The sequence below is a fragment of the Sinocyclocheilus rhinocerous genome, unplaced genomic scaffold, assembly GCF_001515625.1.
Source record: "Sinocyclocheilus rhinocerous isolate Xijiao unplaced genomic scaffold, SAMN03320098_v1.1 scaffold36, whole genome shotgun sequence".
Classification (NCBI taxonomy): Eukaryota; Metazoa; Chordata; class Actinopteri; order Cypriniformes; family Cyprinidae; genus Sinocyclocheilus; species Sinocyclocheilus rhinocerous.
The window spans coordinates 318819-334578 of NW_015664459.1; the positions used below are offsets into that span (position 1 = coordinate 318819).

General features: G+C 39.5%; 1 protein-coding gene across 1 annotated transcript in view; it reads left to right on the forward strand.

Annotated features, from left to right (window-relative positions):
* LOC107730100 (macrophage mannose receptor 1-like) overlaps positions 1-15441 on the forward strand; it is an 80796-nt gene extending 65355 nt beyond the window's left edge. Inside the window, exons 18-25 of the mRNA XM_016540834.1 lie at positions 2253-2358; positions 2606-2838; positions 3328-3493; positions 3810-3962; positions 5667-5783; positions 5871-6032; positions 6141-6173; positions 14750-15441. Of these exons, the coding sequence (XP_016396320.1) occupies positions 2253-2358; positions 2606-2838; positions 3328-3493; positions 3810-3962; positions 5667-5783; positions 5871-6032; positions 6141-6173; positions 14750-14988 (1209 nt within the window). The 3' untranslated portion in view covers positions 14989-15441. The remainder of the gene's footprint in view (positions 1-2252; positions 2359-2605; positions 2839-3327; positions 3494-3809; positions 3963-5666; positions 5784-5870; positions 6033-6140; positions 6174-14749) is intronic.
* Positions 15442-15760: the final 319 nt, after the last annotated feature.

Sequence of the window (15760 nt, forward strand, 5' to 3'; positions counted from 1 at the left end):
TGGGGATCAGGAGCCCTTCCTGGGCTGAACTGGGGATCAGGAGCCCTTCCCGGCTGAACTGGGGATCAGGAGCCCTTCCCGGGCTGAACTGGAGATCAGGAGTCCTTCCCGGGCTGAACTGGGGATCAGGAGCCCTTCCCGGGCTTAATATGAATCTTTCTCATATTACTTATTGTCTGACAAGTTGGTCTAATACACATTCTATAGTTCTAAAACCATTGGAATTATTGTACAAACAAGCACTTAAAATTTTAGATAAAAACAATTTAGTTTTCCCCATTGTTATATTTTAAATACGTATAACCTGCTTAGTTGGGAAAACATCAAGTTTAAAAATGTTTGTTTAGTTTATAAGGTTATGCATGTTTTGGCTCCTCCTCTTCTGGTTGACTTTATTACATTTAAATATATTGAAAACAGAGTAACTAGAGGTGCAGCTAAAGCTGATTGCATAATTCTACGTAGGAAAACCTTGTTTGGTCAAGCTGTTTTTTTTCTTTCACAGCATCACATCAGTGGAATTCAATACCACAATCAATTAGAGAATGTACATCATTTAACTAATTTAAGCATAATTTTAAGAAATGGCTTCTTCATAACCAACGTGAAGCTTACCAATTGTAGGTGCTACCCTTTGGCCTGGTCTTAGCGACTTGTAGCTCAGTATAAGCCAATAGTCCATTATTTTGACTATTGGCTGATACTGACTCAAAGAGTTTGTTGTCTCAACATCGAGAAATTGTCCTCAATCAACAAGAGCAGTGCTTCTTATACTGATTATGTACAGTTTATTCACCATTTTATGAATCAACTCAAGGCCTCCTTTCAGGCATTATCTAAGGGTGCATCATTGAAGGATATTTGTATATCAGCAAACCAACTCTTCAAAACTGGATTATCGACTTGACCCCTAGTTTCAAGGTTCTGTCTGCTTAAACAGGTGTCAGTTCATATTTATCTGTCCGTCTGTAGTCATTTCATGATTTCATAAGCTAGCAGTCACACCGTAGTAGGGTACAGTATAGTACCTACTGATGCAACATTGAGTGAACCTATGCAGGGGAACATCTAGGTAATGCGTTTAGTTTGCCGTACTCCTTCGTTACTGCATATGACTTCCTTTGCAGAAATGCTTAATGGCAAGGATACATCCTTTTAAAGCACAAGTGATGCAGCACCTCAGAGGTCAATACATTTATATGAGTTTTATACAGGCTTCAGATCATCGTCATAACTGGAGGTGTTCCCACAGTGCCAGCTATTGATGCAGTGTCTTGTTCCCTATTCAGGGAACTAGGGTTACATGTGTAACCAAGATGATTTACAGGCTATTGAGTACATGAGCACCTCTGCAGTTGTTGTTGCATCTCCTCTATTTTGTTGTTGCTGTTGTTCCGCCTCTTTAGTTTCATTTTCAACTTTGAAACAACGGCCCGGGACAGTGTTGCCACCTTGTGGAACAACTGATTACTGCAAAACAAATTCAATGCATGTGTGCGACCTACACATGCTACAAAAATTGAGTGGTGTGCGTACAGTATGCGCGTACTATTCTGATGACGAAATTTGTGTAACATGCACTGTGTGCTGTCCTTTGAGTACACATAAAAAGTGAAGTATACTTTGGGCTTTAAAATCCTTCAACAGATTATTGCCTAGCCTGCCACCTATTAGGGCTTATATTAGCTACAGTCGAGGTAATTTTTTAAGAGGTGCAATTCTGGATTTTGAGGCTACCAGAGTTTAAATAATTTTCTCACTCTTGCCTTGAAAATATGTAAATGAAACTCTGAAAAATTCTGTGTAAAATTGTATCTAAATCTGTATCTTTCCCAGCTAACATAGCCATTGGGCCGTTAGTAGAACATTGGTGACAAATGGTAACAATAAAAACATGTATATACTAACTAACTAAGTAACTGCTATACTAATTACTTTGTCTTTTATTTATTTAATATTTTCATGTTTATTCAAATTGTATACATAATTGTTAGCAGGCTAAGTAAAGACCAAGTGTGTTTGGGAGAAGGAGTTGAGTGGGGGTGCTGGGTGAGAGAACAGTGGTAATATATACAGGTGCATCTCAATAAATTAGAATGTCGTGGAAAAGTTCATTTATTTCTTAAATATGAACATGAAGTTTTCATTAACGTAGAAATTTTACATAGAAAGAAAAAACATGTTTGACTTTTGTATATTTGTTTGTTTCTTTTTTATGCTGAGATAATTTTTCTGAACTCTATTCCATTCAGATTTTTGACTGTGTTGTCATGGTTAGAAGCCCAGAAAAGATGACAGGTGTGTGGAAAGTTAAAGTCTGTGGAGATCAAAGAGGTTTCATCTGCAAAAGGAAAACAGGTTGGATCAATCATCAAATCATTGCAAAATTTGTATCTGAAATAATGTTAATACAATGATTTTAGTTAAGTATATCACAAATATACTGGTCACAGCTCAAGCAAATCTCTGCAGTATAATGTTATGACTTGTATTAAAACACAAACCAGTTTATTGGTAAGCAGTAATTGTTAGACCAGGTCACTGTTCATTTATTTAGCGTATTTCACCTAACGTGTGTAACCTGTATTTAACCTATGTGTTATAGACTCTCAGCTTGCTCATCCTGTGACAACAGCATTGCCACAACATTTCTTCACACTGGCAAATGATTCATACAAGGTTCAAATGGAGAAAATGAGCTGGGATGAAGCTAGGAGACAGTGTAAAGCAGATGATGCTGACCTTGCCAGTGTGCTTGATTCCATCAGCCAGGCTTACACCATCCTTAGAGTCAGCAAACTTAAGGAGCCTCTGTGGATCGGTCTCAATAGCAACCTGGTACAAAAATTTATTTGAAAATGTGTAATTCCCATGTGCATAAAGTAAGCATTGAAACACATGACAACATTTTAAAACTTTAATTTTGTAAAGTAAAAAGTTTACTTCAGTGTCAAGCTAACATAATGTCTGTGTGAGTGTGCTCAAATAGGTAACAAAAATTTTGCCATGTAATAAATGTTCCTGGATCAACATCCATGTGGATCATGGAATAACGCTATGATCAACCAGTGAGATTTTGAAGATTAGTGCTGGGGTTGGGTCTTCAACAACATTCTTATCCCTGTATAATTTGCCTCTGATTTTAGGTATAGGTTATGGTTCGGATCAAAAATTAGGGTTAGTGTGAAGACTTCGTTTGACAGGAATGTTGTTCGAGGACCAAAAAAAGATGTTGAACATCTACATGGCAAAATTGTAGTCACTACTAGCATGTTAAGACATGTTGGTAATGTCAAGAATCTTAACAATGAAATTTGTTTGCTTTAGACAAGTGGTCGGTACCGCTGGGTGGACAACTGGCTTCTAAGCTACAGTAAATGGGCAACAGGAGAGCCCAAAAATAATTTAGCTTGTGTATATATTGACACGGATGGTGACTGGAAAACTACTGCATGCAGCAACAAGTATTATTCCCTGTGCAAGCGATCCACAGGTATTTCATTCAACATTCTGCAAGCAATAAACATGTAAATTATCTTACAAATAATTTACTTTAGTAAATTTAATTTTGTATATTAATTTCATTAATATATTAATAAAATTGATATAGTTTTAATATATTTGATTAATTTATTAATATAATTGTATTAATTAATTAATTGTTATAAAATGTTAAGCAGAAAATTCAAATTTCAGGCTTACATTCACATTAAAACAGACACTTGTAGAGTGGTGCTTATAATTTTTATTAGTTGAATTTCTAGTTCAAGACAAAGTTAATATGCTAACATCCTTCCACTGCCCCGAAGACATTGCTCCCACAGATCCACCTCAGATGCCAGGGAACTGCCCTGATTCAAAGAAGCATAAAACCTGGATCCCTTATAGAGGACACTGTTATGCCTTCATGGCCTCTAGGTCTGACAACTGGGCTCATGCCACAGTGGAATGCATGAGAATGGGTAGGCATTACTTACTTTGTGAACTTAAGTGTACAAGAGTAAATGTATTTGTTTTAATATAAACATGAGTCACACAATACACAAAAAATGCTGGGTTATTTTATGTATGTATTCCTTCCTTCCTTCCTTCCAAATGCTGGGTTCAGCCTGTTGGGTCATTTTATTGGGTTATTTTTTAATATTTTTACACAGGTGCTAGGTTTTCTGCAGTCTAAAAAAATATTTATTCATTTATTCACTCACTCACTCAAATGCTGGGTTCCGCTTGTTGGGTCAGTTCATTGGGTTATTTTAAATATGTTTTGTTTAGTTTTTTTTTACCCTGGTGCTGGGTAGTTTTTTTTTCTGTAACTCAGCTGCTGGTTCATTCAATGTCAGTACAAATGATGAACCCTCTCACACACCTACCTAGTGCTGGGTCAGTGTAACCCAATGTAGGGTAAACTGTGCCAAACTGGTTAATACTGGATAGTAGTCATTTTGTGTTCTGTTCTGAAAGAAAACTTGACTGACGGGAAACTTCCTGAATTAAATTAAGGTTTGTATTCAGAAAAATTCCCAGAGTTAAATCAACTCTGCTCAGAGTACATATTGTCCCAATCTACAGAGTGTTAAAGTAACACTGAAGCAGAGTTACCACTGTTGAGGATTATGTGATACGTTTTCATGTCTAAAAGCCTGAGCAGTAGTTGTTCATCTTCAACATTGTTAACAGTGGGTTTTCTTTACTAATGCTCACTCATCAATTAATTAATTGCTTGATTATCTCATTAACTTTAACTCGGCTTCAGTGTTACTTTTACTTTTTTACCTCCCGCCAAATTAATGTGCGACCAGGGCTAAAACACGACGTGACTTTGCTGTTATATTCAACAAAGTTGCTGTGCATTCCACTGACTACAATAGGAGTGCTACTGATCCATTGCGCTAGCAATGCAATTGTCAAGCTATGTGTTTGATGGGTTGAAACTCAAATGTCTGACAGATAAGATAGCACAAGGTGAAGCTGTTTTTGATTTAACTTTTCAAACATGAATATAAGATAAGTCATGAATATAAGTCATTTAATGAACTGGAACAGCCTACTGATAGCATTTTTCTTCCCATAGATTGGCTGCTCTTGCTGTTCTTGTCACGCCCCTAAAACCTTTACTCAATTTTTTTTGAGTATTTTATGATTGTTAAAGACTGACTTGACATTGAATAAAAAAAATAGTGTATACTGTATAGCCTACTTTTCTTGTACTGTATAATACAGATTTTAGAGTGCATTTTTATTATTTAAAATGAAAAACCTTTAATTGGTTGACTGACCCAGCACTGTAAAACAAAACAAAAAACAAAGCAACCCAGCAAATGGGTTAATGTATAAAACCCAACAAGCTGAGTCAAAATAACCCAGCATGTGTTCTGCCCAATATTTACCCAGTGCCGGGTTGCCAAATAACCCTGAAATGTCTGTTTTTTATCCCAGCATTTCTTTAGAGTGTAGTATTGCATCTATGTAGAGATACTATTATTGAAAGTATGACTTTGTGTGAGAGTATGACTTTTTCTTCTTGGCAAACACAGTAAGGATATGTTTTGAAAAATGTTCAAGCTTCAAATGTGACATAAACAAAATATTTGATTGCCCACTTTTATTGGACCACTTTTTGTTTTCTTTTTGGTGACTGAAAAAATAAGACTGGCCTCTAATTTCAGGAGCATCACTGGTGAGTATCGAAGACCCAATAGAATCCATGTTTATTAATCGGAATATTGAGATCATGCAGGATGGAATCAAATCATTCTGGATTGGCATGCACCGCAGTCATATGGGTTAGAAATGTATTTAATCCAAACAAACAATTCTCAAAATGATCTCAGAAGCATCATCTGATGTGTGTGTATGTGTGTGTGTCACAGGAGAATGGATGTGGATTGATAATATGGTGGTAGATTACACCAACTGGAAACCCCAGATGCCCAGTGATTTTGGTAGCTGTGTGGAAGTCCAGTCAAACACTGGTATGTGGAGTACCACAAACTGCAATTCTTACAAGCCTTACATTTGCAAGACTGCAAAAGGTTAGTTGTCCAAACAAATATACAAATGCAACTCTATTTTTTTTACATTCAGTTTAATATTAGAGATTACCTTTCATAAGCATGTACAAATATGTCTTTATATTTCAGTTATACCACCAACAGAGAAACCATCAATACCACGTATGTAATACATCTACATTTCAAGTTCTGCAAGGAGTTAATTGTAATTAATTATAATTAGGGCTGTCAAAGTTTACAAATGAATGCTTTTTTATATATATAATCACACATTTACCTATTACATTTTGTAAAATTCCAATTAATTCTGTTTGATAGCACCAACACAAGTGTCCATATTCAACACACACACACATCCTTGTAGATTATCTTGGTCTACTGATCTATATATTAGGGCTGTCTATTTAACAGGTTAATCTAATTAAAATCTTTAATGTAATTAACGCACCCGGCCCACCCAATCGGGTGAATCAATAATTTAATGGCCCATTAATGAAGAAAACTGTTTCGTTCAATCAGCCAAATGGAATGAATGAAAAAAAAAAAAATCTAAAGTTACTTTTTGTAAAATCGTCTCAGGTTACGTATGTAACCATGGTTCCCTGAGAAGGGAACGAGACAATGCGTCCTCTAGCAGTTGCTACTGGGAATGCCTTCGGCGTGACCGTTGTCTGAAGTATACATAAAAACACGACAATAACATTGGCCGGCGACAGCCTATGATGTCACTACCGGCGTGAGCACAGTATAAAAGGGCGAACCAACTTCAAACTGCGTCCTCTAGCGGTCACTACGGGGAACAATATACCCATGCTGCCATGCTGATGCTGATGCTGAGGGGAGTGCAAGCCAAGTACCAATGCGAGCACTAAGTACCAACTCAACCATAACCAAGGGAGTTGCCAATAGGATGCCTTGACGGCTGTAAGTGACATTATCCCCTTCAGCCAAAGGCCTGAGCTGTATGCCACAATGAACTTACCTGTTAGGGGCTGAGCTTGAGAAAGCCCGAATCCCAGGCAGAGTTCAAAGGCTTGGAATCAGTGCATCACCCTTACCAAAAAGGATTTTAGAAAAGTGCGCAAAAGCCTGAGCATGCACATTTACCATGTACATGGATTTTAGAGAAGTGCACAAAGACCTAGCGTGTGCACTTACCATAAATATGGATTTTAGAATTACCGTTACTAAAGGTCACCTGAGACCAGGACAGCCCTAGGGACTTGGTGTGACTGAAACATGCTTAAGAGTAGCAGAGCATTCTGTACAGCTTCAAGTCACAGAACCAAAGCACTACTGTAGATCATCATGCCTATGGATGGGAGCATAAGCATATGATTCGGGAGCACTGTGCACACAGGCGACCCTTTAGCAAGGGGAGCACACTAAGCTCAACCAAGAGAGCAGCCTATTAGGGAGGCAGACAGGGCCTAACAACCTAGTATGGCTATCTAACGGAGCATGTTCACAGGTGACCCTCTAGAATTAGGGGAGCGCTATCCAGCTCAACCGAGTAGGTATCATCAGGATACAAAAGCAGAGTGGGGCCCAGTGTAAAAAACTGGGTAACACTTTATTTTGATAGTCCACTTTTGACATTCTATTAACAGTAAGTAACTTTGCAACTACATGTCAACTAACAGTCATTAGAGTATTAGTAAACTGTCTGCTTAATATCTTCTAAAACTTTATTTTGATGGGTCCACAACATACAACATAGAATCAGAATCAGAAAGAGCTTTATTGCCAAGTATGATTGCGCATACAAGGAATTTGTTTTAGTGTCAGAAGCTTCCAGTACACAGAGACAACATCAACACACAGACAATAAAAATAAGATGAGAATAAAAATACACACATACTGTATGTAAATATAAATAGACAAAAATAGAAAAATAATAAATAAATAAATAAATTGTATGTACAGTTGTGCTATAGATGATAGAATAGGAATAGAATAGAGTGAGATGCAGGGATGTACTAGGATGTAGGTGGTAACAAATAAATATAAGGTTATTGCACATATCTTTATTGCACAATGGGGGGAACATTTAACTGTTCATAAGGTAGATAGCCTGGGGGAAGAAACTGTTTTTGTGCCTGGCTGTCCTGGTATTTGCGGCTCTGAAGCGCTGGCCAGATAGCAAAAGTTCAAAAAGGGGATGGCTTGGATGTGAGGGATCCAGAGTGATTTTCTGAGCCCTTTTCCTCACTCTGGATGTATACAGTTCTTGAAGGGTCGGCAGGGGAGCACCAATTATCCTCTCGGCAGTCAGAACCGTTCTCTGTAGTCTTCTGGTGTCTGATTTTGTAGCTGAACCAAACCAGACAGTTATTGATGTGCACAGAACAGACTCGATGATGGCTGAGTAGAACTGATTCAGCAGCTCCTGTGGCAGGGTGAATTTCCTCAGCCGGCGAAGGAAGTACAACCTGATTCAATGATGGCTGAGTAGAACTGATTCAGCAGCTCCTGTGGCAGGTTGAATTTCCTCAGCCGGCGAAGGAAGTACAACCTTTGTTGGGCCTTTTTTACAATGGAGTCGATGTGAGTGTCCCACTTCAGGTCCTGAGAGATGGTGGTTCCCAGGAATCTGAATGACTCCACTGTTTTTACAGTGCTGTTCATGATGGTGAGAGGGGGGAGTGCAGGGGTGTTTCTCCTGAAGTCCATGATCATCTCCACTGTTTTGAGTGTGTTCAGCTCCAGGTTGTTAAGACTGCACCAGACAGCCAGCTGCTCAACCTCTTGTCTGTAAGCAGGCTCATCACCATCCTGTATGAGGCCGATAAGTGTGGTATCATCTGCGAACTTCAGGAGCTTGACAGAGGGGTCTTTAGAGGTGCAGTCGTTGGTGTACAGGGAGAAGAGCAGTGGGGAGAGGACACAACCCTATCTTCTCAGAGACATACTAACATTGAGAAACTTTGCAATTGTCAACTTATTCTACTAACCCTAAACCTAACCTAACAGTCTACTCTGAGAGTTAGTAGACATGTAGTTGCAAATTAATGAAAATTAGTTGATATGTAGTTGCAAAATTACTTATTGTTAGTAGTAGAATGTCTAAAGTGGACTATCAAAACTGGGGCCTGAGCCGACTCAGAGAAAGGGAACAAAGCTAGCATCGCTTTACCCTCACCCTCACCATTTTTTTAATTTTAAAAAAGTGTGCGAAACATATAAGTGACGTGACATGTGGCCAAGTACGGTGACCCATACTCGGAATTAGTGCTCTGCATTTATCCCAAACTCTCCTCTTCATATAGAGTTCATATAGTGCACACACTTACCATAAACATGGTTTTTGGACCAAGCTCAACTCAGAAACCAAGAGGAGAGTTCAAATGCTCAGTTGGGAGCAGCGCGCTCAATGTGACCCCCAAACGAGGGGAGCACTACTAAACTTAATCACAAGAGCAGCCTATAAGGGAGGCAGAGCCTAACTACCTGATGTGGTTGCTGGACGGAGCTCGGAGAGTGGAGGGCCCGACTTCCCAGGCGTGGGAGAGGCACTCAGATGCTCAATTGGGAGCGGCATGCTCATAGGTGACCCTCAAGAATGAGGGGTGCGTTCTCAACCACAAAAGCAGTCTAGCAGGGAGGCGTAAGGGGCCCAACCACCTCACATAGCTACTCAATGGAGTTTCCAGAGTTTCCACTCAGCTCAGCCAGAAAGAGCGGTCTATAACCCAGGAGCTAGACTCTCAACTCTCTGAGGAGAGGAAAACTCGCATGCTCTGCTTAGGAGCAAATAAGCTCAAATAACCCTCCCGCAGTGAGGGGAACACTACCATGCTCAGAATGCAGACTGACCTCAGATAGAGAATAAAGAACGGGATTCAGGTAGGTACAAATCATACGTTCCATAGCTCCCACCATATAGGCGGCTGACCAAGGAGGCAAGGAGGAGGCCTAGCAACTTGGTAAGACTGCATATGGAATTCATGGGAGCAGCGCTCCCAGGCTAAGGCAACCCCTTATGCTCAAACTGGAAGCTCAGCTCAGATCTCAGGAAGCCCCTCGTGCAAGATTAGAGTAACTTAGGGAGCATTTCACAAAGCAATACTCCCAGAAAATGCTCAAACTGGGAGAACTTTCATATAGGCCTGTGGGTCTTTGAGGTTGCAGCGCTATACTTGGGACCTGATGACCAAGGAGCCTTCCGTGAAGAAGCCTAGCAACTTGGAGTTGGAGTCCAGCCAGCATGAGGCCGAAGAGACCGGCCTAGGTCCCTGCCAAATAGTACCAGCAACACACCCTCATAGGTAGCCCTCAGGCCAATGCAAAAAAAAAAAGGGGGCGGAGGGTCCAATCTCAGGAACGAAAAGGTCAGTTGCACCTAAACAAGGGGAAGAGCGTCAGCAAGGAGAAGCCCCTCTCTTTCGCCCCGATGTCAGCCAGGTCATTCATCAACATCAAATATGGCTTATCATGTGAAATATGTAAGTATTAGCAACTTTACATGGCTGCTCAATCTAATGTTAACTTAGATCTAATGTTAAATGTGCACTATTGAAGTTTCTGTGTGGAGTGTGAAAGCTGAACAGCAGCGCTCACTGCATGACAGATGGAGGCACCAGTGCGCTCACTTGCTCTCAAAATACTCTGTCATTTTTGGTCATACAGACAAGAGTAATTAGTCTTTTGAATCTGTAAAGACTCGGTTTATTTGTGTGCACTCACAATAACAACAAAACATTGCTCTTTTGTAAAATAATGAAAGCAAACAGGATGCGCTTTCTGCTGTCTCTTGAGCACGAAACTTTGTATATACTTGCCTTACAGACATGAAAAACATATCTATATAGAGAGCGACATGTCTACTTTCAAATGAACCAATTCCAATGGAAAACAAATATTCTCAGATTATGTCATTCGTATGAAACATGCATACAGGCACGTCCACTACTGCGGTGATAATGATTCTGTCCCGCCAACTTCATCTCCTAAGCTGAAAAAAAAGGAAGCACTAGTGTATCAATACATTATTAAAATGTTAATGCAGCCACTTTACTGTTTTTCCTGGACACATTCATAATCATTATATCTGCTGGTGTGCTGTGGCAAGCTTTATGCGTGTGCTTGAGCGCTTATTAGGCGATGTAGGCAGTTAAAGGCTCATTATAGTGATTTAAATGGTTTATTAATAAATGTGCGATTAGTCGACTAATGCTTAAAATGAATGACTACTAGTCAACCAGAAAAATATTTAGTCAAGGGCAGATGCCATTCAGATGAGATGTAATTTGAAGGGGTCTGGATGGCAATGAGGGAGCCTTAAAAGAAGATGTCTCACCCATAGAAAGATAGCAAGCTAGCGTCTCTTCAATAGGGGGTATCTTCTCATATCCGCTTTCACGCACCCGTTTGATGTTGGCATAACTAGTTTGCTGAAATGAAGATCATGAAGAAAAGGAAGACTGTAAATGAAGAAAAGGAAGGCTCAACTGAACTGGAGTTGTTTATCAGAAAGATAATGCACGTCAAGACAACCACGAGGTGTCACCTTCCTGGCCCGCTTCCACGGCAAGTCAAGTTTCGCCGTGGCGTGTTCCATAACCACAAGCAGCTCCGTGTATGCAGGGCAGGAGGATTGGGAGGACTCAGTCTCAATTTCCTCATCCTCATCTAACAACTCCTGCTCTTCCTGGCTGGGAACCAGCAGAGCTCTAGCCTAGAAATAGCGTCATCATTCAGCAGCTCACTCTCGTCCGTGATTGACGAGCGAGAAAGGCAAAGCCCCTTTTTCAACTTATCAGCCAGGTCCACCTGAGAAACACCTTACTAGTGCTCGCCATGGTTGCACACATTCTTACCGGTATGCAGATTCAAACAAAACAGTCCCTTTAAAGATGAAGAAGAGGATGATGTGTTCTCTCGGCGCCCTTTTATACTGTGGTCATGTTATATTAGTGGCGTCATAGGCTGTCGCCGGTCAATGTTATTGTCATGTTTTTATGTATGTTTCAGACACCGGTCATGCCGAAGGCGTTCCCTGTAGCGACCGCTAGAGGACACAGTTCGAAGTTCCCATAATGGCTTTAAATTATCATTTGGGGGGTACTGTCTTTGCCAAATTAATTAAAACTGATGTGAAATCTTGCTAAACAAAGACATGATATATATCAAACCTACAAAAAAAATCATATTTCTTGCGCCCCACTCATTGAAAACCCCTGAGACAGACTCCGCTTGCTTTCATTCACGTGATTTATCGAGATGAAAGATGACCCCGCCTGGTAGTGTGATTTATATAGTGTCATTTCTAATCACCCAGACACTGACACTGACACTTTGACTCTGAGTACGAGCAACATGTCAGAAGTGCCAGTATGCACGAAAAAAGTGCCGATACTCTAAAGACTAAAATATAGAAGTGCTCACTTCAAGCACTGCAAATAATGATGTGTCTGATTGGTCTAGCAGTTACATCTCCTAAGCCAGTGTTTCCCAACCACTGTGCCGCGGCACACTAGTGTGCTGTGACAGGTTGTCGGGTGTGCCGTGGAAAATTATCAAAAACTTCCTTATCTCTACTATATTTCATTATTATTATTTTAAAGGGGTCATCGAATGCAAAATTCACATTTACATGTTTGAACATAAATGTGTTTTGGCAGTGTGTACTCACATCCCCTTAATGATAAAAATCCACCCAGTGCTTTTTTAAAATCCCAATAATAATGATCACTTTCTCAAATCAGGCTGTTCTGAGATTCTTGGCAGAGTGACGTAGTTCTGCACGGCCCCTCCCACGACTATTGAATGACACTGGCGTTTAAGCGTAGACCTGCCCTGAGTGAGATGGAAACGTTCCGCCATTGTTTCAACACTGGAGCAGGGGTAGACAAGATTCCCTCCTAAGTGATTGAGGTGTTTTGTTGTTGGATGTAATAATGAACATAGCAGTTGTCATTTACTCCCAACATCTGAGCCTCTGAAGACGCAGAGGATTACGTTTGTTTTTGAAGGCAATGCGCCCCCGATCTACCTAAATGCATCTAAGTTCACGTGAATCATTCGTGATCCAGCTTCACCTACAGAAGAAGTGAGTATAAGGTTTTCTTTACGAATCTTTGCAAATCATTTACAGTCTCATGAGAATGGCTCTTAACCCCACAGAAGATAGGGGTGGGGTGAGCAGAGCTCATTAGCATTTAAAAGGACATGCACTTAAACAGCTTGCTGTGAACAGAGCTGTTTTTGACAAGGTAAAAACGGTGTTGTGTTACACTACCATTGAGAGATTTTAACCAAAGTATGTTATAGACTTTTCATTAAGACCCTAAAGAATCATATCAACTTATGGAAAATGGGCATCCGATGACCCCTTTAAATCAGTGCTATTGGTCATCGTTATGTCTGTTTGTGGGTTTTACAAATATTTAACCAATGAAAAGCATTCAAAAGAGCTTGTGATTAAACCTCGTTATGCCATTGGATCCTCAAATTGTCAGTCAAACCTCATAACTCCACCCCGCCTCCATTCAGAATGAAGTGTCGCGCTGCGCAGTTTGAAGACAGACACTTACTTCTTTGGAATGTAAGGGTAAATAAAGAACTGATGTTTGAATAAGTACAATGTTTCCTTTACTCAAGAAACACTGTCTATAAAGCTAATGTTTTTGTGTGTTTAAAGAACAGAGAGGAGTCTTAGCATTTGCTGTCTAATTGTAGCCAATACACTTTTGTACGTTTTAAATATCCTGTACATAGCTGTTCGTCTTTTATATCATGAGATTTTGGCCAAATGTATTAAACAACAAGAGAAACCGAGTGCCCAAATAGCTACAATAAACATGCAAACTGATGAAAACGTAATGCAATTAATTTACTGCCTCAGATGCGGCCGTTCTAATGATGGACAAAACACAGATCTCTGTCACATCAAAAACCTTGTTAACTCCATTTGAGTATGATTTTTTTTTTAGAAAATATTAAGCGCAAGTGTCTGATCATATATATAAAACCAAAATACCAACTCTGATGACGCTTTAATTATTGAAAAAAAAGAAAAGAAAGAAAAATGTGATTAGACTAGATGGCTTATCTCTTCATGATTGTAGATAGTTCTGCTCCATTACAACTGCCGGTGAATTTCAAGTATCCATGTACACCTTGATTAGCTGGTTCAGGTGTATTTGATTAGAGTTGGAGCTGAACTCTGCAGGGCGGTAGCTCTTCAGGAGCACGGTTGGAAACCCCTGAGTTAGAACAAATTATGCAGGCCCATATCTTACTCATTGTATGCACTGGTTACTCCCTGGATGAGTTTGGACCGAGTCATTTTCATATTTGCATGAATCACGGCAGAGTTGTATTGTGACAGAACTCAGAGCACCTCTTACACGTAGTACCTGGTTCGGTGCAGCCCACGTGACAGGTTTTACATTTTCACCAATTTTTCATGTGAACCATGCTCTGTTTCAAACTTAACTGTCAGTTTAAAAACTTGATGAGCATACATTACTATACCTGAAATAGAAAACTTTTAAATAAAGTTGTGGGCTTCCACACACACACACACACAGACAGGCAGACAGATATTTATATCAAAGTATCTCCTCACAGGAAATTTTCTTTGACAGGGTGGGGCGTGGCCTCATGGCCTCGTGGCCTCAAAATTCGTATCACTCTTGACAGCCCTAAATATAAAATAACCATACATATATCTCTAAATTCTTATTCTAGACATATTTTAATGTTGCTACTAATTTCTGTTTTTGCATTGCAGTCACTGTGGTGGAAGAGGCCCCTCATGGCTCTGCTGGTATCGCAGTAGGGGTTGTCTTTGTCATCATTGCTATGGCAGGGCTTGCCACATTTTTGTTTTTTAAGAAAATCCCTAGGCCTGTGATTGGAGCATGTACGTTTGACAACAGACTCTACATAAATTCTGACCTGATACGGTCTCCTGCCACAATTGATACAAAGGGACTTGTTGCAAATATTGAACAGAATGAGCATGCCTAACACAAACATACACACTTTCACATACAGATACAAATGTACATGCATACACACCCCTCACTATGACAGTAGAGGAAGTGACCCTATTAAAGCCCCTCCAAATGTAAGTTTTAAAATTGAGCATACAGTACTTTATAAATCTGGGGAGGGCTTATAAAATACATGTGTATCATTTAAGCCCACCTGTGTTCCAGATGAGCCCACCGTGTGTTTATGTGTGAATGCTCTTTATTTTATAAAAACATTTTTGATCTGTCATTCCAACTAATTAAAGAACTTATGATAGTAGACAAACGTGGACTACACTTTTAGATAGAGTTAAAGAAGTCTGTACAGTCTAACACTTTTTGTATATGAATGTTTCCTCAATTATATAATAGTTCCTGTAACCTATTCTTGCTTTATAAACATCTGCAATCTTTCTTTTCTCTCTCCTTTCTTTGAATAAACATGTATTAGGACACTCTACATATCTCTCTCCCTCTCTCTCTCTCTCTCTCTAGGGGTAAGCGTAGCTATTAAGCTCACAAAAATCTACATGGGTGCACAAGATATCAGTTTCAGTACAATAAGTTATGTTAAAATATAATATTAATCTCTCAATCTCTTAATCTCTTAATATTTAATTTTATTTTAAATGACAGAATCATTTCAAATAAGATGTACATCATTAAATGCAAAAGGTCTGGCTGTGCGTAAGGGTAATTTTTTTGTACCCTTTAAGCACACCCGTTTTCAATAAGCTCACATCATGTTTTATTAAAAATTCTTGTTT